This window comes from Aulonocara stuartgranti, assembly GCF_965226115.1.
Source record: "Aulonocara stuartgranti genome assembly, chromosome: 3".
Classification (NCBI taxonomy): domain Eukaryota; kingdom Metazoa; phylum Chordata; class Actinopteri; order Cichliformes; family Cichlidae; genus Aulonocara; species Aulonocara stuartgranti.
Window position 1 is genome coordinate 9,393,345 of NC_138941.1, and position 27,948 is coordinate 9,421,292.

Consider the following 27,948-nt stretch of genomic DNA (forward strand, 5'->3'; position numbering starts at 1 on the left):
TTCCTTTAATACCTGGGGGGCCGGTCTCCAGTCAAAATGCCCGGGACCATTTTTTGTCCCAGTCCAGCCCTGGTGTCAGATCTGCATGCAGTGTCAATGAGACGATCAACAACAGATCAGACAAAACACTCAGGCGGACACTCCTCTGTAGAAGGAAACATGGAAAGTGTGAGGTAATCAGTGCACAACATCACTTTGTATTTCAGGCTGTTTTTATATAGAACTTCAGCACCAATGTAAAAGTTCTGGTTTTAGGAAGATGAAGAACATTTTCAGGAAGGATGCCGTCTGCAAGCAGAGCTGCTTGAACCTCAGCGCTGAGGTCCAGACTACTTCCTGTGAAGCCACGTGATGTAAATCTGCTGCTGTAACTTCACAGTTTACTGAAGCTAAATGCAACGTTACCATATAATCTGTTTTCAACAAAGGTTTCACTCCGTCCGGTGTTGATGGAATGATTCAGGCCGTACTCGTCAGGCTTCCCGTCGACCACACGCATTTCAGTCACTGACAACAAGGGAAACAGCAGAAGAAAAGATGTGAAAAATACTGGATGATGATGATGGAGGATTAACCGCGGTGGCTAAACTGTTTCCTGTCTTTGTGGGCGTACTCACAGGGAAGTTTCCAGGCACGTCAGTCTTGGTGGCTAAAGTCTCCATTTTCCAACATGTATCGCTACAGGTGCAAAGACACAACATTAATCATCAGTGTAAATATTTTAATGCTGTCCAAACGGTGTTTGCTTTGTCTGTCCTCTCGCACTCACAGAGGAAACGAGGACGCCACCTTCAACCCATCTTCAGTTGGCTCAACCATGGCCGGACTTCCTGTTGGCTTTGTGACAGCAAACCACTTGAAATGAGAGCAAACTGCAGTCAAGCACCACTTACAGCAACCTGTGGACACGCAAATGGAAAGCACTGAGAATCATACAGAAGCATAAGAGCTGTTTATTGTAACACGTGTGTGTGTGTGTGTGTGTGTGTGTGTGTGTGTGTGTGTGCACATTAATAACACACTGATGTATGTTAGTTTGATTTATGCTATATCTGAGAAAACAACTGCAGAATTTTACATCAAAGTTTCCAAAGCTGATGTTTTGTTGTTCACTCTGTTTTATATTCATATAGTTTGTTGTTTTTAAATCAGTGGACAAAATAAATATTATCACACAAAATCCAGGGTGAAACATAACCAAATAACCTAAATGGTGAAGTCATTATAGAAGTACATGTTGCAAAGGTCAGCCTCCTGTATAGACTGCTAAACTGTCTGGGGGGGCCCTGCCTGTCCTCATTGGATAAGCTCCACCCCTTTTCCATAAGACGGAGACATTTGTATGAACATAGATGGGCAGTAAAATAAAAAATAAAAAATATTATGGATGACTCTGTAAATCAAAGTCGGCCTGAGGCAGAAGCAGAAACCATGAGGAGCACAGCACCACTCCCAGAAGGGCACGAAGTGAAGCCATAGCTGCTGAAGAGTGAAGACGTGATGATGGAGGAGATCACAGATGAAGATCTGCTGCCTGCTGACTCTTTATATAGAAGAGTGAGACTATCTCCCCACCAGCAGCTGCACTTATACAAACCCCAGGTGCTGGGATGGCTTTGAACATGTGACATTTTCTGCAAACACATGGACAGTTTCATAAGCACAAAGATTATTCGTGCAGCGGCAGAATCGTATCCACTGTGTGAGAGGTGAACGTCAGACAGTTCTTAGAAAATGTAGTTTCTCTTTAAGCTTTTAACGTCTCTTTTACCCCCATTTGTCTAAAAACTACTTGACAGCCCTTCATGTCAGAGGTTTATTATCTGTGCAGGATGGAGCACATGGTCTCAGTCAGGCTGGACACGATCACTCCTACAGGAAGTAAATGTGATTTTATTTCACCTGTGAAATGATGAAAAACAGCAGAATAGCTCACGCTAACAAACGGGTGTTGAAATGTTTCATTTTCTGCTGTTTCACAGGTCAAAAAGGGCGTCGAAGCAAACTGAAGCTGAGCTGCTGCTGCTGTTGTAGTGCAGCATCTGCTGTGTGCTTCATCAGAGAACCTTCTGTACACAGCAGACAGAGGCTGCTGTCACTGAAGTCCATCTGCTAGAGAGCTTTAAACACTGGTTATTGAAGTGGCTTTGATGATACTGATACACAGTCTTTGCTGCTGTCACAGGACAGGGATCCACCAGGGAGTAGTTGTCAGGATAAAGAGCCTTCGCTTCTCTAAATATAAACTGGATACTTGTAGGAAACTTTGGGAAGCAGCATTTTTCCTCATATCGTCTAAACTGAAGTTAGCTCAGGTGCTTCTTCCATACTTGCTCTGCAGAAAGCCAAAGAGTTTGGAGCTCTGCAAACATTTGCAGCACAGCTGGATGTTTGTAACTTTGGTCACCTCTGTATCATCCCTCAGATTCTTTCTGCACAGCTTTGAAACCATGACAGCACGAGTGATGCTGAGGAGACGTCCAGTTTAAACAGACCTTTATTCCTGGAACACAAACACATGAAGTGATGCTGCTAAAGAAGAACATTTAATCGCACTAATGAATCAAGCATCTGTTTGTCTGTCAGTCTGTCAACAGTTCCTCTGATCGACTTCAGACTTGGTGGGTATTTTGTTTTTGCAGCGGTCAAAGTCGATCAGCGTGTTGCTTTGTCTGCTGTAAATCTGCCTGTACAAAGGGAAACATGCATGTTTTAGATGCAAACTCACAACATGGCTGCATTTTTGTGATTATGTGTATTTTATATTGATTTATTCTATTATGTTTTGTATATGAATCTTTACAAGTGTGTCGATACAAAGGCTTGATTAAAACAAAGGTCTCAGCTGTGCTGTTAGGGATGCTCTCATATTTGTTTCAAATGTAATAAATCAAAGGATTTCAGGCTTTTCATCCTTTTTATTTGTTTGGTTCTAACAGCAGCTGGATAAAAACATGCAGGTGATGAATATAATTGTGTGATATTATGAGCATTGTGAATAAAGAAAGAGCAGAGATAGTAAAAAGGAAACAGGTGATGGACGTGAGATTTTCAGAACAAAAGCTCCTCAGTGAGACGATCACCTGGACACAAGGTCAGGCAGCTGGGACTCATCTAGAGAGCAAAATGGAAAAGTGATCTGTGCAGAACATCACTGTTGATTGCAGTTATTTACATCAGACTTCTTCTCTGAGATAAGAGCAGCATTTGTGGGAAAGATGACAGTATTTCCAGGCTGGATGCTGTTTGCAGGGAGAACTGAATGAAAGTCTCCTGCACCTCAGCGCTGAGGTCCACACCTGTGAACACAGATGAGGTCAATCTGCTGCAGCACGTAGAGCTTTACTGATCAGCAGGTTCAAAGGATTCAGCAGAGCGTAGAGTCAGAGCTAAATGCCACATCACCATAGAGTTTGTTAACAACAGCTTTCTTTGCCCTTTGTCTCGATGGACTGAATCAGGGATACTCGTCATACTTCACCTCAACCACGTCACTGAGAGACCCCAGCCTGACACAGCAGCAGAGATGATGAAAGCAGAAACAGTAAACAGATGCTTCAGTTGTGTTTCTCTCTATGTGTGCGCTCACGCCCACTTGTGTGTGTGAACTTTCCACGTACCTCAGCTTGTTTCTCCAACATGAGCCATCAGGGCTGAAAAACATCACTAACACATGAATTCTTTCTCTTTTTGTTATCACCTGTGATCATGTGTCTCATGTTTCTGTCATTCACCAGTTCTTGTAGAGTTACGTGTAACTAGACTTCTGTGGGACGTAAATGATTGTTTTGTATGCAGATCTGTACAAAGGATGTAAACACTTGATTACAAAGGAGATCTCAGCTGTGTTGTTGTGGATGGACTTCAACGTATTTGTTAAGAAAGAGAATAAAGCAAAGTGTTTTAGCTGTTTGGGAGTTTTTGTTTGATTCCATTCAGTTTTATTTCTATGGAGTCAAATAATAACAAAGGCTCTAGAACAGCCCTGAGTTTGTCCAGGTGACACTCCTCTGAAGAACAAAGACAAAGAGGAAGAAGGGGATTCGTTTTCAAGTCTTGTTTCTTTCAAAATAAAAGCTGAAATGTTTTGGAAGCATGATAATATTTCAGCCAGGATGCCGTCTCCAAGGAGACCTGCACCTCAGCGCTGAGCTCCACATCACGCCCTGTGAAAGCACAGATATAAATCTGCTGCAGTGAGAAGAACTTTACCCAACACAAGTGTAGAAGTAGACATTTGACTTTACCTACAACCTGTTAACAACAAAGCTTTCACTGCCTCTGTTGTTGATGTCATGTAGGACTAATCATACTTCACATCAGCCATGCACACGTCAGACGATCTCCAGGCTTTCAGTAATAAAGCCAAGCAGATGATGTGAACATAGCAATAGTAAAACATGCATCATAATCAGCTGTATGTGTCGACTATGTGGCACCTCAGTCTTGTTGGCATGAAGAAAAGTTGTGTAACATGTAGCATAAGGGCTGCAAAGACATCATGTAGACAGCAGTCGTCTGTTAGTCGTAACGTATCTCCTGTTAAAGAGTTAAATGTGCGTTCTCCATCTCTGTCCTCTCACAGCTCGCCGTACACCAACTCCAGCTGTGGTAACCATGGCTGTGCCCATCAACACGCTGAAGCTGAGACGCCACCCGTCACTATGGCGACTCCAATAGGGTTACCTGTCAGCTGTGGACGCATGAAAGGAAAACAGCAGAAACACAGACATGTTTACTGGAACATTTCCTATTGACAGCTTTATGGAAAAGTGGGTTTAAACACTTTTCTATGTTTTATTTTGTTTATTTATGGATTTATTGTGAAAGGAATTTCAAAGGTTTAATTTGACCTTTCCCCTGTTTTTCATACAGACTGGAGACGAATGGATGGTGCTTTCTTTGTTTGTCTAAAGATAATGAATAAAACTCTACACACATCTTAAACCACCCTCCTTTCTATATATTTTGTTATATAAATGGAAAGTATATAAGACACAAACTGAGCTTATATGATACTAAGGACCCTGGAGGTCAGTCCACCTTTATAATTCAGCACAGCCTGGAGTCTCTTAGTCAAGCTTGTTTGTGTTTTCTGTGAGGAAGTTTTCAGCAGCAGCTCTTTTCTTGGATGTTGGTTCCCTTTGTTTCCATCCTCTGTTAAGATGTTTCAGTAATGTTGAGGTCTGGGGAGGCCAATCCATGGCTGACGTCCTGTGATGCTGCATTAGCAGTTTGTTCATAGTGAAAAATGAAGCCACTGCCAATCAGACATTTGCACAGTGGATCAACTTCTGATGGTACTGTCCTGAATTCCACACCTATAATATGTTTGCACATACTGATGAATATGTGCAGCTGATTTTCAGTCCAGTTCCTGTGTGACAGACGCCAGTCTTTCTGCCTGTGTCCTTCCTTAACAATAGAGCCATCCTTCCACTGAGACTGTTTCTGATGAGGCTTCACTGAGCAGTAGATGGATCCCTCAGCTCATCTAATCGTCCTGTTTCTAACACATGACTGTCAGAAACTGTTAATCTGCTGCAGCTCTTTAACTCCTCCACTTCTTTTTTTGTAATCTCTTAGTTTCCTCATCTTTTAAGGTGGCACTGCACACCAGATCCAAAGTCAACATGCTGTTATATAATGGAGTTGAACCTGTAATGGAGTTTGATTTAAACCAATCAGCAATTAAGTGAATGATGATGAGCAAAGATGGTGGAGGTGGTGGATGAAGACCCGGACAGCTGTGGTTGGCTCCTCGTATAGAGCAGAGTGAGGTTGTGTTTGCACATTATTATAAAACCATGTTCACCATATATTTTAGCTGCAGACAATAACATGATTTCTTTGCTGTGGTGATTTTATTCCACTTTGGTAAAATGGGAAACCATCATTTCTTGCTGTAATTCACACATTATTCCAAGAGCCTCAACACGAGCCTTGTAGTCCGACCATATATAGACAAATCAATAGTTGTGTTTGTAACAGCTCATGAACATGAATCGTTCCACATTACTTTAAAATCATTGTAAACTAAACTGGAATAAATGAGTGTTTATATATAGTTTTGTCTCAGCTGTTCATACACAGTGTTTCAGTTCTTATCAGAGTCCCACCGTCTCACTGTGGTGAACCTTTAGCTCTGTTGTAAGCGTGTTGTTAGACCAGGTTTCCCTCATTTAAAAATAATCTCTCATTAGAAATGGACATGATGTCTAAGACATAGAAATGCTTATTATGGGTTCACTTGATGTCACTGAAAAGATGCACATGGGTAACGTGCAGGCCGTCCTGCTCCGAGGTTTATCTCCTCACCTCGAGTCTGCGACACTCTCTCCGTGTCCTCTCAGATAAGGGCGCGCACATTTCTGCACGATCTTCTAAATTACAAAGAACGATTCACAAAACAGAAGCTCACAAAACACTCATCACAAACCAAAAATGGCTCCACTGAGCGTCAAACTGTCACCAGAATTTACTGATAATCTAAAGACTCACAGAACTCATTTTGTCTCATTGTGTCTTAGTTTGAGACATAAGTGCATGATCATAATACTGTGTAGTTAGATGAGACAGAGCTGATGCTTGCTCTTAATTATCCTCTTCATGTTTCCCGAGCCTCAGCAGTGGAAGCTACCATGGATAGAAAGACTACGACTCATCTTAAATCTCAAATCTTTGTCTCCAAAGAGCTGCTGATGTGTCCGATATGATCCACAAGCTTAAACTAGGATTATAAGTGTGTGCAGTGATGTGTGTGAAACCTCTGAGGACTCACACGTGTGTGCTTCAGCCCACACACACATATGAAGCACTGCGACCTCACACAGAAGTGTTTTACACATCCAACCTGAATCCTGATCATTTCTACAGTTTATTAAGTTCAGCTTCACCTGAACATCAGTGATGAAGCTGCTCTGACTCCATCACAGCTCACAGCTGTTGGAATGAGTCAAACAATGAAGAAGGTTCAGAAACAGCTGATGATTTTACAGAAACATGATGCAAACATGAAAATGGACACATGATTTTTTATTAACAGACACTGTTTATGTTTCACTGTGCATGACGTCATCAACACTGACACCAGGGGGCGCTCATCACCAGCCTGAGGAAGTGTGATAATGGGGGGAGACGCAGTGTTGTGTGTACTGCAGTCGGACAGAAGGAAAAACTTCCTCCTGAAAACATTTTCATCCTTCCCAAAAGTGTTTGAGTCAAATGTTACAAATATATAAATACAATAAAACACAGGGTCTTACATAAAATTAGTGATGCAGTTGTGCACTGAGCACCTTTCCAATGTTCCTTCCTCAGATGAGTCCAGCTGCTGAACACATTAACATCTGTATGTAAATGTAGCCGAGAACCAACCTGAGCACTGCTGGGAAAATACAAAGGCAACCATCAAAGTGCTGTATTATCTTATTTATTCTGAATGTTGACTTAGATCCACACCACGATTTATGAAACTATAGAACTAAAATAACAACAATCGTCTGCTTCTTTAAAATTTCTTTCATTACATCAAACCAGTGAAAACTGAAAAAAACAAAGAGCTGTTAGCATGTTTAGACCAACTTTGAGACAGAGACTGTAAAGTTCTGCACTTTAAATCCTGCCTGTGTTCCTGCAAATGATTCACACTGAAAGTATCTTAGTTTAGTATTGAGTGAGCCACAAAGCAGCCTGATAGCTTTAAAACAGGAAAAGTAAATGAAATTGACAGTTTCAGTGTAGCTGGATCTATTATTGGGGGTCATGGCCCCCGTAACCCCGCCTGGTCCTGAGGTCAAATCCACCATCTTTGTTTCAGTGCTTCATGTTCTCCCGTGTTTGTGTGCGTCCTCTCCGGTACTCCGGCTTCCTCCCACAGTCCAAACACATGCAGTTAGTGGGGTCAGGTTAGCTGTGAGTGGTTGTGTCTCTGTGTTATTCCACCTTAATAAATGACTTCCTGTTAGCATGAAGTGCTTCTATAGGACTGATGTCATTTTCATGGTTGGATCATTTAAATGAAGCTGGACTCAGATGCAGTAAATAAGCTGATTGATCATTAATGAATAAAGCTGGTCAAACACATCACGTGGACACATGTGATTGTGTGTTGTAGTATTGATCCCAATGCTGGTATCAGTCCTGGATCAATAACACTGGATGGATGCGTTCAGCATTGAGCCCTGAGCTGTGTTACAGACAAACATGGAAACTGACAGGTCTGTGTCATTCACAGTCTGTAACACTTCTAAACAACAGAGGCTGACCCAAGTGCCTCAGAGCCAGGCACGCTCACATCACAGCTCTCTAAATAAGCCAGTTTCAAAATAAGAGCTGAAAGCTGTGTTTGCTTGTGTTAGCTTATTATTGTGGAGACTAACATTCAGTGATCATGTGTTCAGACTCATAATGATTACTCTCAGAAATCCTCATCTTTGTATTTACTGTGTGTTGGATCAATAACTGAGATTCATGGTATCACACAGCTGTGCTGCTGCTGATGTCAGCACATCTGGAACAATACGAGGTATCTGCTACCAGACTGAGCAGGACGTGAGACCTGTGGACTGTTTAAAGCTGTCCCTCCACAGCTCACTCAGACCTGATCCACACCTCAGTGATATTCTCTGACTTCCTCAGTAGAGACAGAAACCATTCAGATCTGGGACCATCAGCTGACTGATGATGTCACACAGACTGTGTTTTTCAGGAACAGTGATTCTGATGTGAGCCTGCTAGCTGACAGCAGACCTGATGAAAGCACATGTTCACATCTGTGAGGACAGACTGGACTCTTTGACTGCACCTTGGTTCTCCTCAGAGGTCTGTACAGGAGCATGTCCACCCCCACTGAAGATCTCAGTCACTGTGAAACATAGAAAGCTGCTTGTGTGGCCTCTGCCTCACATGTAGATACAGCTACAGGTTTCTCTGTCAGTCAGACTGAAACAGTGTCCTGATGCTGCATCATTCAGCTCTGTGCCCCAGTCAGCATCACTGGGAGCTACCAGTGTTTCTGCCCTTTTCCTGTAACACTACACTCAGCACAGGCTCAGCTGGTATCCAGTGTTGGACTTTGGCTTCAGCTGCTGTGATAGATCCTCTAACATAGATCAGCTCTGCTACATGTTGTTAGATAAGTGCAGCTGCTGTCATGTCCTGATGTTTCTCTGGCTCAGCAGCTTCTCCATCAGAGGTTCACATGGAGCTGATCCAGTATCTCCAGTAACTGTGTTCTGTGCCTCACTGGTTCATCCTTCTGTCTGTGTGACGTCAGTCAGATGTTGAAGTTCAACTCTGTAATCTTCACTGTGTCACAGAGTTCAGTGAGTCCCGTTATTCACAGTATCAATCAGATCATCAGAGAACAGCTGATCAGCAATCAGTGGTGCCAACAGCGCCTCCTGTGGTGAGAGGATGCAATAATGCAATGTAGCATTTTTCCACTCAACACTTGCAGTCATGGAAACTGTCTGTTGGATCTGTGTGACGTTGCTTTCTTGGTTAGAGTTCCTCACAAATGTCCAGATGATTCTTCTAATGAGGCGTCGACCATGTTTGCAGCTCTTTGGAAGAAAACGTCGCCCTTTGCCATCCTTACTTTTCTTTGACTTCTTCAAATGCAGCTGAACTCCAGCTGGTATTTTCTTGGACTTTGCAGCTGTTTCTGGTCATCAGTTCATTCCTGCAAACCTCTGAAGCTGAACAACAATGATGCTGCATTGCTGGCTGATCCCAAAAGGTTGATTCTGTTCATCTGGACGTTTTCAGAAACGTTTGCTCACTGATCAGGTGACTTCTTCAGTCTCAGCTGACTGCAGCTTTACAAGCTTACAAACAGCACATTTGCACAATGACTGAAAGCAGCAGCACCTGATATATATGATACTAATATAATACATATACATATATAATCCATACTAATGATGAAGGAACTGAGCTCACAGTCCATTGTTCATTCAGTGAACTACTCAGTTTATTTTGGGCCTCAGAAATGCTCACTCTGTTTGTACATCACTGTCAGCAATAGACTCATTCTGCTGTGTGGACAGGAACACATGTGACATCACTTCCTGTTTGTTTGTGACTGAAGAGGAAGAAGTTTACAAGGAATCATTTAGAAGAGTTTCAAACATCAACTGATTGAATCCATGAATCTGAAAACGTGTTTGTGAGTGAAAGAGACAGACATGTACAGACTGAACTATCTGTTCAACAGTCAGAGTGTTTCTGTAACAGGAGACACTCTTTACACTCCACTCAGCACAGGGACACTGAGGAACCAGGAGGCCAGAGAAACAGAAACCCAGGATAAAGAGTTTGAGTGAATGTGGTGTTGAAGGTGTGGAGGTGGATCAGAGTGTCAGAGGAGACTCTGTAGAAGGACAGAGTGCCAGCAGGACAGTCCACATACACTGCTGCTCTGTTAGAGACAGAGGAGGAGGAGGAGGAGGAGGAGGAGATGGATGTTACTCTGTTATTGTGCCTGACAGAACGAGGACCATCATCATAGCAGCTCAGACTCCAGGACTGATCATTGTCTCCAAACCAACAGTCAGCACTGCCTCCTTTCCTTCTGATGCTTCTGTAACTCACTGATATACAAACGTCTCCTCTCCACTCGACCTCCCAGTAACAGCGACCAGTCAGACCATTTCTACACAGCAGCTGATAAACATAATCAAATCTGTCTGGATGATCAGGATATGACTGAACCTCCTCCACACGTGTCACCTTCCTGTTGTTGTCAGACAGTTGGAGCTTTGTGTTCACTGTGTTTGTGTCGATTGTGAGTTGACAGGAATCTGATGGAGAGAACAAACACAATCCAGCTGCAGTTATTGATCCATCATCTGTTCATTGATTGACACTTTGATGATGACTCCTGACATGATGAAGATGGTTGAATGTGTGCTGCTTTGTTTTCATGAATCCCATTAAAAACACACTTACACTTCCTCAGACCTGGTCTCAACCATCGGACTCCAGCAGGCTCCACCCTGAAAGGAGGAGGGGGGTCAGAGCAGCACAGTCAGCATGCACACATGGACATTACATGGCTCTCACACACACACTGTTACACACTGAGCTCAAAGCTCGGCTCCACTGTTTTATTCAAAGAAATCTACATTTATTTATCAGCACATTTAAAAACAGCTTGAGCCAAAGTGCTGCACAGAGTAGAGAGAAAATAGGAAACATACACAGTAATGACTATAAAGACTGGTCAGGATTGAAAGCTACAGAGTACAAATGTGTTTCCAACCGGCTTTTAAAAATGTCCAGTGTTGGTGACGACCTGATGTGAAGGGCGACTGTTCCAGAGTTTGGCTGCAGCCATCGATAAAGCTCACCTCTGTTTTTACGTCTAGTTCTGGTCAGAAGCTGCTTATCTGCAGACCTGAGGGCTCCACTTGGATTCTTTTGTTAAAGAGAGATAAGATGGAGCCAATCCATTCACAGATTTAAAGACAACCAGATCTGGAAGTGGATTCTACCACGTACTGGTAACCAGTGGAAAAAGCTGGTGATGGGTCGTCTAGCACAGACCCACCGCTGGAACCAGACAATTGATGAGGGAGAGAACTGTGACAGTGCCGTTCCTTCACTTGACCTCAGTCGCTCTCGTCTGCTCCCTCGTAACACTGCTCTTTATTGAGCTTACATGAATATGCACAAGTTCATTATGACGTCTTACACAGGTATGAACAAAGAGTACCAGTCTGTGCATAGTGTGTGTGTGTGCGTGTGTGTGTCTGTGTGTGTGTGTGTGTGTGTGTGTGTGTGTGTGTGTGTGTGTGTGTGTGTGTGTGTGTGTGTGTGTGTGTGTCTGTATGTGTGTGTGTGTGTGTGTGTGTGTGTCTGTGTCTGTGTGTGTGTGTGTGCGTGTCTGTGTGTGTCTGTGTGTGTGTGCGTGTGTGCATGTGTGCGTGTGTGCGTGTGTGTGCGTGTGTGCATGTGTGTGTCTGTGTGTCTGTGTGTGTGTCTGTGTGTGTCTGTGTGTGTGTTCCAGATGTGACCCTGTGACCCCAAAGCTGGTGCTAAGAGTCCAGCGGTCCCCCTAACAAAGGGCTCTTATACTTAACCAGACACAGAGTAGGTGTCCTCCTACACCAGGGGTCTCAAACTCGTGGCCCGCGGGCCAATTGCGGCCCGCAGGACGATAGTTTTTGGCCCCACCTTAATATGAAAATGTAATGTTAGTTTGATAATGTATGACACTTTACAGTGTTGTGGGCGGAGCTGAATTAACCCACCAATCAGGGTGGGATATGGATCTCAGGGGACACCAGCCGGGCTTGATGCAAGCAGGGAAACATTTCTCAATGAGTCAAAGTTCCAGCAGCGTTGCCCTGGAGTGTTTCTTTCTTTCTGTGCCTGGCTGGCTTCCTCCTTTCTATTGGGCAAACGCCGACATTCGCCCCAGCGCGCTGCGTTCACAACACTTCAAAAAAAGTTGTTTTTTTAAGTTGCTGCCCAGCGGGACATTATACGTATATAGATTTATACACACGTCAGTGGGATTTAAAGTTATTTTTCCACAGAGAGAGATCTCATATTAACTCTCACAGTGATGCGTAGGCGGCGGGATAAAAGAAAAGTCATGAACTCAATGCAGCCCAATTTAGTCTGCAGTCACATAGCGACACCTGTTCATCGGCAACAACAGTCCCCGGTAACCCGGACTAATTATAGGGTCGCACCGTAATTTGTGGCTCCATGTTTTTATTTGCATCACTGCGTTTGCATTGCAGCAAACATGAACATTACATATATTTCAATATAATGTAAAAGCAGTCAAAACAACTAACATCAGAAACAGCTGATGTTATTTGTTATATGTCACGGTGTCATTTCCGCTTCTTTCTCCTGTAACAACAGCCCGGCGCCGTGAGCAGTCGCCTTTTTTGCGCTCGCTATCCCTGCACTTTCTACCATCTGCAAACGCCACGGTGTTCGTGTCGTCATGAAAGACATGAACATCGAGCGTAAAAACAAAGGAGACTGCTACCGGCTTTTTATCTGCTGATCGCTGTGCTACGGTTGCAAGAAAAAGAAGCAGAAATGACGTTCTCTACGCGTTGAGACGTTCCCCGTCCGTCGGCTAAACGCTTGATTGAAACTTCAATGCGACAGTGACACCAAGTAGAATTATAAATGTCACATAGCCCCAAACATGTCTTTTTCAAAGCCTGCGGTGAAGAGAAAGGTTGCTGATGAGCACCGACAATTTCAGGAAAAGTGGGAAATGCAATATTTCTTTGTTGAGCACAGGGGCACCCCGACCTGTCTTATTTGCACAGAGAAAGTTGCGCTGCACAAGGAATACAATTTGAAACGTCATTACACAACTAGACATGCTGAGCTGGATGCAAAATACCAGGGAGACGAGAGAGCGAACCGGGTTGCCAGTCTTAAAACAGATCTACTGAGGCAGCAAGATTTCTCCAAGAAAGCAACCAAAGAGAATAATGCAGCAGTCGGAGCCACGTGGTTAGTGAGATGATTGCTAAAGCAGGGAAGCCATTCACAGAAGGTGCATTTGTCTAAAAGTGCATATTGCAGGCTGCAAATATAGTCTGTCCGGGAAAGAAAGGTCAGTTTAGCAACATCAGCCTTTCTGCCAACACCGCAGCAGATCGCATTTCTGACCTGTCAAGTGACATTTATGACCAACTGTGTGAGAAAGCCAAATGTTTCAGTGTATACTCAGTCGCTCTTGATGAGACCACAGACATCACCGACACTGCCCAGCTCCCAATGTATGTCCGTGGTGTTGATGACAGTTTTGAAGTGATGGAGGAGCTGCTCACAGTAATTCCAATGCATGGCCAGACCACCGCTCAGCAGATATTTACAAGCTGTGTGATGCCATTGAGAATGTTGGTTTGCCATGGAAGAGGTTTGTTGGAATAACAACAGATGGAGCGCCATCAATGACAGGGAGGAAACATGGACTGGTGGCACAAAACAAACTGGAAGAGGAAGGCGTGGAGGAGGCCATTGCTCTGCACTGCATCATCCATCAGCAGGTCCTTTGCAGCAAATGCCTGAAGTTTGACAATGTGATGTCTATTGTTGTGAAATGCATCAACCAAATCAGATCCAGGGGCTTAAAGCACCGAAGGTTCTGTGCTTTTTTAGAGGAAATGGAGTCAGAATATGGGGATGTGCTCGACTTCACTGAGGTACGTTGGCTCAGCAGGGGAAATGTATTAAAGAGACTTTTTGAGTTGAGAGCAGAAGTGAAGCCTTCATGGAGAAGGATGGAGTTAGTGTTCCTGTGCTAACTGATCCCAAATGGCTCATGGACTCAGCTTTTCTTGTTGATATGACACATGAGCTTAATGTACTGAACAAGACGTTACAAGGCCAGGGGCAACTTGTCAGTGCTGCCTATGACAACGTGAGAGCATTCTCCACAAAACTGGCGCTCTGGAAAGCTCAGCTCTCTCAGACAAACCTTTGCCATTTCCCAGCATGCAAAGCACTCGTGGATGCAGGCACACCATTCAGTGCTGACGAGTATGTTGATGTCATTTTGAGGCTACAGGAGGAATTTGATCACAGATTTGCTGACTTCAAGACACACAGAGCCACCTTTCACATTTTTGCGGACCCCCGTCTCCTTTGATGTGCAAGATGCCCCTTCTGTGCTTCAAATGGAGCTCATTGAGCTGCAGTGCAACTCTGAACTCAAAGCAAAGTTCAGGGAGGTGAGTGGAAAAGCAGAGAAGCTTGGACAATTTTTGAGAGACTTGAGCCCTAGTTTCCCTCGGCTTTCCCGAATGTTCAAGCGGACCATGTGCCTTTTTGGTAGCACATACTTGTGCCAAAAGCTCTTCTCCACTTTGAACTTCAATAAGTCCAAGTACAGGTCCAGACTTACGGATGATCATCTTCAAGACATACTGAGGGTCGCAACTGCTTCCTTCCTCCCTTTTTTAACCATGCCTTTATTGTGGAAAACCTTTCCTTATAACAATATGAGCAGCTAATGCTAATTTGATGTGAATTAGCATTATATTAGTGAGGAGTTAATGTTAAGTAGGCTACCATTAGCAGCTAAAGCTAATTTGAGGTGAATAAGCATTAGTAGCTTGTGCTAATACCCTTTTCTCTTGTGTTATAATGATGTGAGACGTTAATGCTAAATAGGCTTCCATGAGTGACTCCTTTCCCTTGCATTATAAAGATGTAAAGAGTTTATGCTAAGTAAGCTGCCATTAGCAGCTAATGCTAATACTGTTTTCCCTTTCTTTATACAACTTGAGCAGCTATTGCTAAGAAGGCCACTTTTCTCTGCTAAGGATTTGTGTGACCATGATGGAAACTCTGATAAGCTAATGCTGCTAAGCTAATGCTGTTTATGGGCCCTGTTAGAATCAATATTTCATTCTCATTCTGTTGTTTGAGAACAATAACAGAAAAATGTGCACTTGAGAACAAATTTATTGTGAATTCAGCTGTGAATGTACAGTTTGTCATTATTTAAGCTTCCATTTCCAAATGTTAGCTGACACTTTATTAGGTACACTGGTATCTATATCAGGTACACCTGTGACCTAAATGTTCCTGCAAACAGACTCCTTGGAGACCCCTACATAAATATCCATGAACTATCCAGCTAGACTAGTGTGTCTGTCCCTGAAAATATTCCTGCATGTGTGATTGTTCATGTGTCATCTGCCCGAAACAAACAGGAAGTGAGTGAAAGACACAGGAAATGTTTCCAGCTCTTCCTCCTCTATCAGATTTTCTCTCCATACCTGAGAGTGTCCAGTCTCCAGCCTGGATCCTTCAGTCCAGCCGACAGCAGCTTCATTCCTGAGGGACCTGGATGATTGTAGCTCAGGTCCAGCTCTCTCAGATGGGAGGGGTTGGAGCTCAGAGCTGAGGCCAGAGAAGTACAGCCTTCCTCTGTGATCAGACAGCCTGACAGACTGCAGACACACAAAACAACAATCTATCTGTCAACAGTTGTTTTCTCTTTGTCACAATAACATCTATCCATTTACATCCATCCATTGTAACTTTATTTATAAGTGACAATACCCAACAGACAACAACAGTCATCTGAAGCTGTTTAACAGTGTAAGGTAACCGCCTCCACTGTGAGCAGCACTTGGTGATGGTGGGAAGAAGAACTCCCTTTGACACAAAGATCCTCCCAGTGAAAACAGGCTCCAGGAGGAGCATCTACCATGACTGGTTGCAGGGTGAGGGGAAAGAGAAGAGATGAGCTCAGAGAGACAAGAACTAAACAGAGAGTCAAAAGTTAAGGACATGCAGTAGTGACATATAAAAGCATCAGGAGTGAAAAGAGGGGAGAAGAAAGCAGAGCATCATGGGAAGTCCACCAACAGCCTGAGCCTATAGCAGCATAACTAAGGGATGCTTCAGGGTCACCTGATCCAGCTCGAACTATAAGCTTTATCAAAAAGGAAAGTTTGAAGCTGATCTTCAAAGTAGAGAGGGTGTCTGTCTCCTGAACTCAAACTGGGAGCTGCTTCCACACCCAGTCCAACATAGCCAGGCTTTCTTTGCTGCTTTGACAAAACCTCAAATCCCAGTCAGAGATGATGAGCATCATCACAGTGATGATCATTTCTCTGTAACCCAGGCTTTCTGCTTCAGGATCTGTGCACGCTCACAGAACAAGGAGACCTTTAAACATCATTTCACTAAATGGATGGACTGAGCTCAGCCTACAGATGAACTGGTGCCAGAGATCATAAAGAACATCAAACAGTCAAATTCAACACTTTAATGGAAATATGAGATTAATGCTGCAGACAATCATGAACCTGCTGAATTCATGAACATCAAGAATGCAGCGAGTGGTAAAATAAAGATTTGACCTCAGTGTGCTCAGTGTTCCTGTCTATTCCTAACATAATCCTAACATGATAGCTGCACTTTAGAGCTCTAAAACTGGAACTGACACATATTTAAACTCTACATGTTACTCAGTACATTCAGTTCTGACACTCGCCCACAGTCCAACAAAGGAAACATGGAGATCACATCAGTTTGTCATCAAAGTCTAATTATTAGGGCAACTTAACCTGTTATTATCTCGTTAACTCATTAACTGATTAACGTCAGCAATTATTTTAATCACAGTTTTTAAAATCATGATTATTGTGAAAGTGCTCACTGGCTCTGAATATAACAGCCATGGGTCACAGGAGGGATGTTGATCAGTGCTGGCTTGAAATGGGCGTCATTATGCATCTCAGCCAATGGGAGCATTGAGGGTGGGCCTAATACTACTGCAGCGCTCACATGACCCAGGACAGAAAGAAAGGGGCGGGGACAGAAACATGGAGACAGGTACAGATCTTTGACATGTTCATTTTAAACTGTTCCAGGAGGCAGTGTTGATACAACTAAAGTTATCTGTTGTTGAAGACGTCGGTCTGAGGAACGTTCTTAGGATCAACAAATGACGGCATGTATGAGCCTCAAGACGCAGCATCACAAGAAGAACACATGAGCTGTAGAAAAAGGAGAGACTACGAAAGCCACGGCGTTACAACGTGAACCAGCTGTTGGTCTCTCTGGAGACTACTGGGCGTGGCTGGGTAACCATGGTTACCTGGGAGTTACAGAAACGTGCAGAACATGTGATTCATGTTGCACAGCAGTGGGACATTTGAAATAAAGTCAGCACACTCAGTACAGATAGTGCATCAAATATGATGCTGCTGCCAGACGTCTGCCTTTGAACACGTCGCTGCATCGCGCACAACACCAAGGTTGCCATGGCGATCACAGCTGACAGGGACAAAGCGCACAGCTGGAAGCCTGCAGGTATATTTAACATGATGTATTTCTCAGTGTCCTGTCTGTGTGTGAGAGACAAACAGCCTCTGTATGTGTGTGTAAATACAGCATGAATATGTAGAGGACATGTTTGTGGATATAAGTAAATGAAAGCTCTGCGTCATTTGAATCTTCTTGTTTCTGTTGCAGGTCTGTGACTGAACTTCTGGGAGGAGAAACGTTGGTTTCATGCTCTGTGATTCTGTGTTTTGTCATCTCTCTCAGGTGATGGAGAGCTCAGATGATGACCCCGCCTACGTGGTCAAATTCAAGTCTACATTCAGAACAGACCTGGAGACACGCAAGCAAAATGCCAACATTGTATATGTGAAAACTGCTGCTGGAGCCAGATTCAAGGAGCTCAAGTGTTTACCCAGATCTTACTGAACTTACTGCAGGAACAGAGGGTTGTTGGAGGGAAACCTGTGGAAGCAACAACATCCGAGCCACCAGAGAAGAAGTTGGCCCTGTTGGTGCTTCATCAGAGTGTGAACAGGAGGAAGACTCAGCTGAGAACAGTGTGGTGGATACAGAGCAGAGCCCACCATCAGTACAGAGGCCTGTCCATTAGAGTGCTGCTCCAAACATGCAGCACATGTACTTGGCCACAGCTGCAACATCTGTACCTGTGAAAGCTTCTTCTCTGTTGCTGCTCATATTGTGCAGAAGAAGAGAGTTTCTTTATCATCAGAAAATGTCAATGAGCTTGTGAGTCTTAGCAGCTGGCTCGGTGCAGAGGAGGAAGAACATGTCAGTCAGAGGAAGATAAATGCAGTTCATGTTGTCAACTCAACCTGGACTGTTGAAAGAGTTTTTCTTTGTCTGGTTTCTGACTGAGATTCTCCAAAGGAAATCCAGCACAAACACACACTTCACACACTCAAAGTCCTGCACAGTAAATGAGCTGATGAGCGTTTGTGCTGCTGCCTGATAACAGAACAATAGTTCTGCTGCTTCCTGTTCTGCAAACACACATTTATAAATGTTCACTTGCTGTTGATCAAAGGTATGTTGGTGGCTCTGGACGCTGAGGGAACTTTGTAAAAAACTAGATCAAATGTTAACGTCCTGGCAGAGGCAAAGAACTTTGATTTGATATTTGATTAGATTCATGTTTCAGCTCAGACTGACAGAAATATTTGAACTGCTGCTGTGTTAAAGGGAACACTGCTGTTAGAAAGCACCTGATCTGTTTCTGCACACTGAATGTTGCACTTCTCATACTGCAGTACTATTACAATAAGTACACAATGCACTACTTTTGAACTCATGATTGAATGTTGCTGTAACAAAGCCATTAATGTGATTCAAAGTGTTCATGGTTTCCCAGCACAACAAATGATTGCACAAGTGTGACTGATCCACTTTCTAATGTGTGTGTAGCCCACACTGTGTGTCACTGTGTCACAGGTGAGTCTGTGTGTCCAGGTTCTATGAGGACAACAGGATATAGTGACTGAGTCCAGCAGCTTAAAGTCTGACTCCATCCTCCATTTAAATAACTCACAGCAACAACTGAATAGCTTTGCCTTTGTGTAGCTGACACTTCATTTTAATGTCCTTCTATTCTGGTTCATCTGGTCTCAGTTTCTATAAGCACACAGGTTTCATCAGGACTCTATGACCTCAGTAATCTTTGCTGGGCCTTAATGCTCTGAACAAAGCTGCACATCACAAGACTAAATAGAAATGAATCAGTCTTTCATTCTCACTGCTGTTTGACTTCAGCTCTCAATGTCCCACCATAACCCATGGAAAGAATTACTGTCCATCCAGGCTGCTGAACATGAAGCTGAAGAAGGTGGAGTATTGTGAGGGCTGATGGAGATGATGATGAGGAATCCAGGAGCAGTGGGTGGATGGCAGCATCAGCATGAAGGACCAGTGTGAGAACACATCATCATCCACAAAGGAAACCAGTCTGAGTGTCTGACGCTCTTGTTAGAAAGACGCAGTCCCAGCAGTTAGCTTGTCTGCTAGTTAGCTGAGAGCTAGCTCACTTGTACATTGAATACCAAACTGTGTAAACCAGGGGTGTCAAACATATGGCCCGTGGGCCAAATCCAGCCCATGAGATAATTTCATATGTCAAATATTGATGAATTTTCAGGCTTGCTGATAATCAATGTGAGCACGGCTGAGATTTTATTCTGATGAGCAAACCATGTGGCCAATCACTTTAAGAGACAGACTGGGATCATACCATTATGTGAAAGAGGACATGTCCCATAGACAGCAAGGGTAGTGGTAGAGACCAGTACACAGAGAAATGGGAGCTGTACTGAAATGCAAGCGTGTCAGGAAAGAGTGAAAAGGCAAAATGAGCAGCATCTGGCTGCATTTCAGTGATATTGGAGACCACAAAGCTGAGTGCAACATTTATACAGGAGATATACAGGAGACGCTGAGAGTAGAACTGATAAAATTAGGAGCTGGCTAAAGTGAGACCCATTTTTATTTCCACCCATTTTCCACTGTGGAGGACAAAAGGTTTCAAACTGGTCCAGGTCTTAAGCCTCACGTGTTCTTCCTAATAGCAGTAAATGGATAGAAATAAGGCTTGGTGCCTCAAAGCACACTGTGCGCTGTCTATCTTGCGTGCTGCACAATATCGTTTATTATTTAGTAAATATTGATATCTATGACTAGCTAGTTTATTGTGATGGTGCTTTGTTTTCTCTATTATTATGTTGCTCTTTGTTGTTTGCTGTCTCCTCTGTTTGTTTTTTTTGTTTTTTTGTTTTTTTTTCTCCATACAGGTGACCCAGGAGTTCTTTTTTTTTTCTCTCTTCCCCCCCCCCCTCTCACCGTCTCTTCTCCCCTTTGGTTTTCTTTCTTTCTCTCATTCATTCCCCCTGTCCTATTTATAAAAAAAAAAAAAAAAAAAAAGACAAAGGATGAACTGAAGCTCTGCCATCACGTAATGTCGCATACTGCTGTTTCTGATGTCATTTAAAAAAAAAAAAAAAAAAAAAAAAAAAGAAATAAGGCTTTTATGAAAACACTGAATACAACTTGCTGCCTTTAAAAAGACTAAATGTACAGTTCAGTATTGAATACTACATAAAATAAACTATATATAAAGTGTGTCTGAATGGCAGAGATGCAGAAATATGTGCATGTAGCACAGAGCCACGGCTCAGTGTCTGAATGAGTCTCACAGACCTGAATGTGCTGTTGAAGCCATTTATAATTATAACGTAATTCTTTACTCGTTTGATCTGCTCCTTACCACAAGCCACCAGACGTAGAAGGTTTTGGACTTTTAACTATATTTTCTGAAGTTTTACAACTTTTCTTACTGTTAAAAACCTCGTTATGGCCATTCATGCTGTACAAAGTAATTAGACATGTGTGGTATCTACAGAAACGTCAGAATCTCAGCTAAAAGTTCACAAAACCATCTCAACAACCACCAAACAGCTAAAACAGCAGGTGAACAGATCACACAAAAAAGATGTAAACACAAATCCCCCTGATGATCTGTTTTTTAAACATGAAGCGTCGTTTTGGACGTTCATTTACTGCTGGTTCAGTGAATTTTGGTTGGACAGTGATGAAACCTGCAGCCTCAGAATCTGTGAGAAGTCTGCTTTCAGCTCGCAACAGCATTGTTGTGTTGTGTGCTGTGGATTCACCTCTGCAAACTCATCACTGTTTCACCATCATGTTTCTACTTAGACAATAACAAAGGAAGCAGTTCCCAGGAACTACTTCCTGTCTTGTTAACATAAGAGTACGTTGCCCTTCAAAACACCTCCACTTCTCCTCTTATTAGAGGACTGCCTTATTATTAATCTGCTAATTCTGTCAGTTGATGAAAGAAAAATGCTTGATCTCACCTGAGAGTTTCCAGTGTACAGCGTGGACTCTTCAGTCCTTCAGACAGAAGCTTCACGCCTGAATCCTTCAGGTTGATGTTACTCAGGTCCAGCTGTCTCAGATTAGAGGTCTGAGAGCTGAGACCTGAGGCCAGAGCTTCACAGCTTCTCTCTGACAGGTCACAGTGACTCAGTCTGAAAAATAACAGATAAACAATTACAAAAATAAAACACTTATGTTGAAGCGTAATGAGATACTATTATATTTAGCAATATTTCATCTTGTTTTGTCAGGAAACTGAGCACTGATGCAGAGCAACATGTGGAGAGAATCAGAGGAGAAGAAGTGAAGAGAGAACAGCAGTAAAACAACACTGAATTGTTCAGTGTGCTTTTGATATCAACAGAATGTGTCAAACTTCTTTATTTTGTATTTGTTTTAGTAGAATTGATGATTATCACTTAGATAACAACCACAGGCCAGGTCTAAATTGCACTTTGGTGACAGTTACACCCAGAAATATTTCAGAAACGTGGACAATTTGTGCTCCATTGTATTCAGTATTGAACAAACTGAGTACCGATGACCACTTAATATTTTTGATATTTTATTTGAGTTGTTCCACCTGATCTGTGTTAACTAGAATAAACATTTAAAAGCTAAAGCTATGATCACATATGTACTTACAGAGCTTTGTTGGAGGCTTTGACCACTGGCAGCAGCCTCAGAAGAGCCTCCTCTGAAGCAGAATATTTCTTCAGGTCAAACACATCCAGATCTTCTTCTGATGACAGTAAGATGAAGACCAGAGCTGACCACTGAGCAGGAGACAGTTCACCTGTGGAGAGACGTCCTGATCTCAGGGACTGTTGGATCTCCTCCACTAGAGAACGATCATTCAGTTCATTCAGACAGTGGATCAGATTGATGCTTTTCTCTGCAGACAGATTCTCACTGAGCTTCTTCTTGATGTTCTGGACTGTTTTCTTATTGGTCAGTGAGCTGCTTCCTGTCTGTGTCAGCAGACCTCGTAGGAGACTCTGATTGGTCTGCAGTGAAAGACCCAGGAGGAAGCGGAGGAACAAGTCCAGGTGTCCATTTGGACTCTGTAAGGCCTTGTTCACAGCACTCTGGTGGAGAGACTGTTTTTTTCTAAAAAAACTAGACCGCTTGGATGTTGTTTGTTGTTGTTCCAGCAGATTGAGTCCAGAGTTGATGAAGGTCAGATGGACATGAAGAGCAGCCAGAAACTCCTGAACACTCAGATGGATGAAGCAGAACACCTTGTCCTGGTACAGTCCTCTCTCCTCTTTAAAGATCTGTGTGAACACTCCTGAGTACACTGAGGCTGCTCTGATATCGATGCCACACTCTGTCAGGTCTGATTCATAGAAGATCAGGTTTCCTTTCTGCAGCTGATCAAAAGCCAGTTTTCCCAGAGACTCCATCATCTTCCTGCTCTCTGGACTCCAGTGTGGATCTGTCTCAGCTCCTCCATCATACTTGACCTTCTTCACTTTGGCCTGAACCACCAGGAAGTGGATGTACATCTCAGTCAGGGTGTTGGGCAGCTGTCCTCCCTCTCTGGTTTCCAGCACATCCTCCAGAACTGTAGCAGTGATCCAGCAGAAGACTGGGATGTGGCACATGATGTGGAGGCTTCGTGATGTCTTGATGTGGGAGATGATCCTGCTGGCCTGCTCCTCATCTCTGAATCTCTTCCTGAAGTACTCCTCCTTCTGTGGGTCAGTGAACCCTCTGACCTCTGTCACCATGCCAACACAGTCAGGAGGGATCTGATTGGCTGCTGCAGGTCGTGTGGTTATCCAGAGGAGAGCAGAGGGAAGCAGTTTCCCCCTGATGAGGTTTATCAGCAGCACATCCACTGAGGTGGACTTTCTAGGGTCAGTTAGGATTGTAGTTTTGTGGAAGTCCAGAGGAAGTCGACACTCATCCAGACCATCAAAGATGAACACAACCTGGAAGTCTTCAAAGCTGCAGATTCCTGCTTCTTTGGTTTCAGTAAAGAAGTGATGAACAAGTCCCACCAAGCTGAACTTTTCCTCTTTCAGCACATTCAGCTCTCTGAAAGTGAATGGAAATATGAACTGGATGTCCTGGTTGGCTTTGTCTTCAGCCCAGTCCAGGCTGTATTTCTGTGTTAAGACTGTTTTCCCAATGCCAGCCACTCCCTTTGTCAGCACTGTTCTGATTGGTTCATCTCTTCCAGGTGAGGCTTTAAAGATGTCTTCTTGTCTGATGGTTGTTTCTGGTCTGTCTGGTTTCCTGGATGCTGTTTCAATCTGTCTGACCTCATGTTCATCATTGACCTCTGCAGTCCCTCCCTCTGTGATGTAGAGCTCTGTGTAGATCTGATTCAGGAGGGTTGGGTTTCCTGCTTTAGCGATGCCCTCAAACACACACTGGAACTTCTTCTTCAGCTTAGACTTAAGGTTACGATGACAAACTGCAGCTTGAAGTTCTGAATAATAATAATAAAAATACAACTTTAACAATCATATTTTACAAAATGCTGATGACAATTTCTGACCCACTGAGAAATGACCGAACACACTGGTGTCACAAGTCTCTCATTTATCCAGCAGCTTAAACCTTTAGATAAATCCTCTTACTGCTCTGCAGACGGTCAGCCAGCTCCTCCTGCTTCATTCTCCTCAGGAAGTCCACTGTGATCTTCACAAATGCCTCTCTGCTGTTTCTCCTCTGCTCATCATCCTCCCTCTGAAACTCCAAGCACTGGGGCTTATTTGGATTCAGAGCCTTCTGGATCTTCTTCAGCTCGTTCTTCACAAAAGTGATGATGTTGTCCTCCAGCAGCTGGAACAGAATATTTATGAATGAGCCAATCAGACTGAAATCATGGAGCCAAACATCAGATCCATGTTGGACACACTGACGATCCACTGGTCTACAAAGAGCAGCATGGAGATGACTGTGAACAGAACAGATGTAACAGTAGTTGTTGTACATGTACAGACCATAAATATGGAGTCCAGCTGTGTTTGATGCTGCTGGGCAGACTGACCACTGGGACCCTCTGAGCTCTGCTGGTCCACTCTGTGGAGGAACCATGAAGGATTAGATCAACACAGGATAAAGATCCAGGAGTTTCTGCTCAAATAACTTCATCTGAATCAAGTCTGTCAAGTTTTAAACTCTCAGATTGTGAACATATCAGTAATTTTCAGTCTGTTTTCATGGACGTCCTTTCAGTGGTGATGTCAGGGATGATTTTGAAGAAGCTCATCAAACTGAACCATCAGCAGATCACTGCTCCAAAACCAGAACATGATCCGAGTCTCCCTCCACCACCAGAACACCAGCTTTACTAACGTGGTAGATCAGTGTAGTACAGATCAATAACTGATGAGTCATTTGATCAAAATCACTGAGTGCTTCACGTCTGACCCTCTGATGCTTCTGTAGACATTTTGCATATTTAATGAATGTCTGACAGTTTTACATTCATTCTATGAACACAGTGGAAATGTTGTGTTATAGTCTCCATGTTGTTTCCAGCATCATAAATTCTTAAGTTCAGAAAATTAGATTCTTTCTTCATAGCTGAAAAACAACAACATTTATTCTCTATTGAAATCTGCATCGTCCACTCCAAAGGTCACAATCTGAAGGTAACATCTGGTTTTGTTCCCTGTGGTTAACTCTGAGCATCAGTATGGTGGGATTTATCCACTACATCCACACCACTGTGGTTCAGTGTTGTCCTGATGGAGTAACAGCAGCCAGTATGATCCAGGCTTTAGCTGCTGGGTCTCTGTGTGACCTCTCAGACTGTTTAACAGATCAGACACAAAGAGAATCAGAGCAGCTCTGTTCTTTAAAGACAAACATGAACCCACTCAGGTCACACTTTCCCCACAGATATGAGCATCACTGTCCTCAAACAGCAAATGACCAAGTCGAACATTTGGATCTTTTCTCTTTCATTGTTTTCTTTTTAATGAATCTTTGTAACAATCTGAGGATGTTTCAGGTCATATTTATCCAGGAAACACAAACATGTAAAGGAGTCATCACAGCTCTCTGACCTCGTTGCTCCAGGGTCACCACTGAAGTTTGGATTGCTATCTTTGGACCGGTCACTCCTCACAGACGGACAGCTGGACCCTGCAGACTCTGCTCTGTCCTCCTCTTCCTCCATCATCATCTTCAGTCAGTCTGAGAGGTAAACCACAAACACTCAGTGAGTTCACATTAACAGGAGGAACTGAGTTACAGTCGCTGACCTCTGACCCGTCATGTGACCATGAAACCAGGTCAATGTGTCTGTAGGTTCAGTCATCCAGGTCATGTGATCTAAGGAGCTTGGAGAGAAAAGAGACGTCTTTAAGTTTCTGGAAGACGTTTCATCCGAGAAGCTTCTTCAGCTGTAAAACCAAACGGTGGAGAGTCCCAGATATTTAAACCTGAGAGGGAAAGAAAGCATGTCGCTGACCCACCACTGATGTTATTTCAAGGAGGAAACTGAGAGCCTTTGCACCAGGAGCACAAACATCAGCTCCAGCAATGATCCACTGATGTGTTTTTATTCCATGTATGAATGTTGTTATTGACAGAGATGACGTTTGTGTGTCAGTGATGCAGTGACTGTTGTTGTTACCTGTACAGGCTGGTTAGACTCTATGAAACAGATCATACAGATCTCTGCATGTTAGAAGAGACTATTAAAGGTCATGAATGAGACAAAGGCAGGGAGGCGTCCTTTACAGCTAAACAGCAGAGTGAGAGAACAGCCAGCACCTCTACATTTATCACATTATACAGCACATGTATGATACTGACAGGGATGAGAAGAATTTAGTGATTCTGATCCCATCATTGATATTACTTATTGATTCTCAGTAGCTCTGCTCTGACAGTCACCACCATCACTGAGCAGCATATCAAAGACATTTGTGCACATTAACTGCATGTTGTGGCTCAAATGTTTGTGCATGTTGGAGGCATTTCCTCTTTGTTGTGATCAGTGTTGGTCATTACTCAAAACAGTCATTATTACACATATTACACAGAACACTTTAATTAAAAGTAATGGAGTACGTTACTTCATTACTCCTCATAACATTACTTTGATGTTAAAATGAACAAATGAGCATGTAACAACATAAAGCTGAGGTACAGCCCCACACACCAACACAGATCCTGATGAGGTCACGTGATGTTTCTCTGAGTGTTTATGAACACAAATCAAAGATGAAACAGCACAAAGACACTTCAAAGTGATTCTACTGTAGAAACATGAACAGGTAGAAACCTGCAGCCTGACTGCTCATCACTTTGTTACCTGTTCAAGTTCAGCAGCAGCAGCTCACTTTATCACGGTGCTGGTCTGGGGTCAGTGTTTACTCAGCTTTAACTCACTCTGGGTTCTTGGCTAGCTTAGTGTTAGCTTAGCGTTAGCATGCTGTGTGCTAGCTCAGCGTCAGAGCTCTGCAGGTGTCTCGTGTGTAAATATTAATCACAGTGACAGTAAAGGAGGTAAAGGGCTGTGACGTCATCACGTACGCTGCGTCCTCTGTGGGCTCTGAGTGAACTCACAGTACAAACTACAAGTACACAAACACGAACGTAGCTCAGAGTGGCGGACACACTCGGCCTCGTTGGTCCAGCTGTGAGTCCGTTACCGTGAACTATGGAGCGGCAGATTTGTGCTGAACTAAGCTGCACACAGCTGATGTTAGCCAGGAAACATTACACACTGACTTTAATGGAGAGACCGGAAATACAAACACACACAGTTTGTTGTGTGAAGAAATCAAACACGAGCCGAACAAACAGTAAAGTTCCTAAAGACAAACTGTTAAAGGAGGAAACAAAGCAAACTTACAGTTTCTTCACACACCAACAACAAGCTCCACTCCACGAAGTTCAGGAAGTGAAAGTAAACTTTGAGCAGGAAGGAAACACCCAAAGAGACGTTTGAGGACAATAAGGAGCATTGGAACACTGTGCTGCGTTCAATTGCACCTCAGAAACTCCAAACCTCTGGCAGGCTGTGATTTATTTCTGCTGGTTTTCCTGTTTGAAGCACAAACATCCGTCATCACTTTGTTGTTGTTCTTCTTCCTGCAGCGTTTAAATATTTCAGCACTGAACTGATGTTTCTTCAAAGCTCATTTCAACCTGTTGAAGTCATGAATGAAAGTGCAGACTGAGAGTGGATCACATGATGTTTGAGGTGTGTCATGTGACATGTTCAGTATTGTCACACATGTCTAGATTGTCCCTGATATCATAACTGCTCAAACACTGATG

General features: G+C 43.3%; 1 protein-coding gene and 2 long non-coding RNA genes across 5 annotated transcripts in view; 1 reads left to right on the forward strand and 2 right to left on the reverse strand.

Annotated features, from left to right (window-relative positions):
- The first annotated feature begins 2,539 nt into the window (after positions 1-2,539).
- LOC309702540 lies at positions 2,540-5,466 on the forward strand. The gene is made up of 3 exons (XR_014275605.1): positions 2,540-2,621; positions 4,586-4,772; positions 4,876-5,466. It is a non-coding gene; the product is annotated as an uncharacterized lncRNA (long non-coding RNA).
- LOC309702542 overlaps positions 2,615-27,948 on the reverse strand; it is a 125,170-nt gene continuing 99,836 nt past the window's right edge. Inside the window, exons 2-3 of the long non-coding RNA XR_014275607.1 lie at positions 3,084-3,279; positions 2,615-2,687 (exon numbers count right to left, since the gene is read on the reverse strand). This is a non-coding gene — a long non-coding RNA (uncharacterized lncRNA). The remainder of the gene's footprint in view (positions 2,688-3,083; positions 3,280-27,948) is intronic.
- On the reverse strand, positions 9,952-27,602 carry LOC309702209 (protein NLRC3-like). 3 transcript variants are annotated; one of them, XM_082526725.1, is made up of 10 exons: positions 27,521-27,580; positions 25,927-25,997; positions 25,722-25,851; positions 24,651-24,729; positions 24,285-24,489; positions 22,339-24,133; positions 21,672-21,845; positions 15,771-15,944; positions 10,954-11,000; positions 9,952-10,805 (listed from the first exon to the last, which is right to left on the reverse strand). In XM_082526725.1, exons 3-10 carry the CDS (start codon positions 25,838-25,840, stop codon positions 10,261-10,263), a joined length of 3,138 nt encoding a protein of 1,045 aa, XP_082382851.1. In that variant the 5' UTR covers positions 25,841-25,851; positions 25,927-25,997; positions 27,521-27,580; the 3' UTR covers positions 9,952-10,260. The 3 variants fall into 3 exon arrangements, with proteins under 3 accessions (XP_082382851.1, XP_082382850.1, XP_082382852.1); XM_082526724.1 differs by lacking the exon at positions 25,927-25,997 and having other exon boundaries at positions 27,521-27,602; XM_082526726.1 differs by lacking the exons at positions 25,927-25,997; positions 27,521-27,580 and adding an exon at positions 26,978-27,130.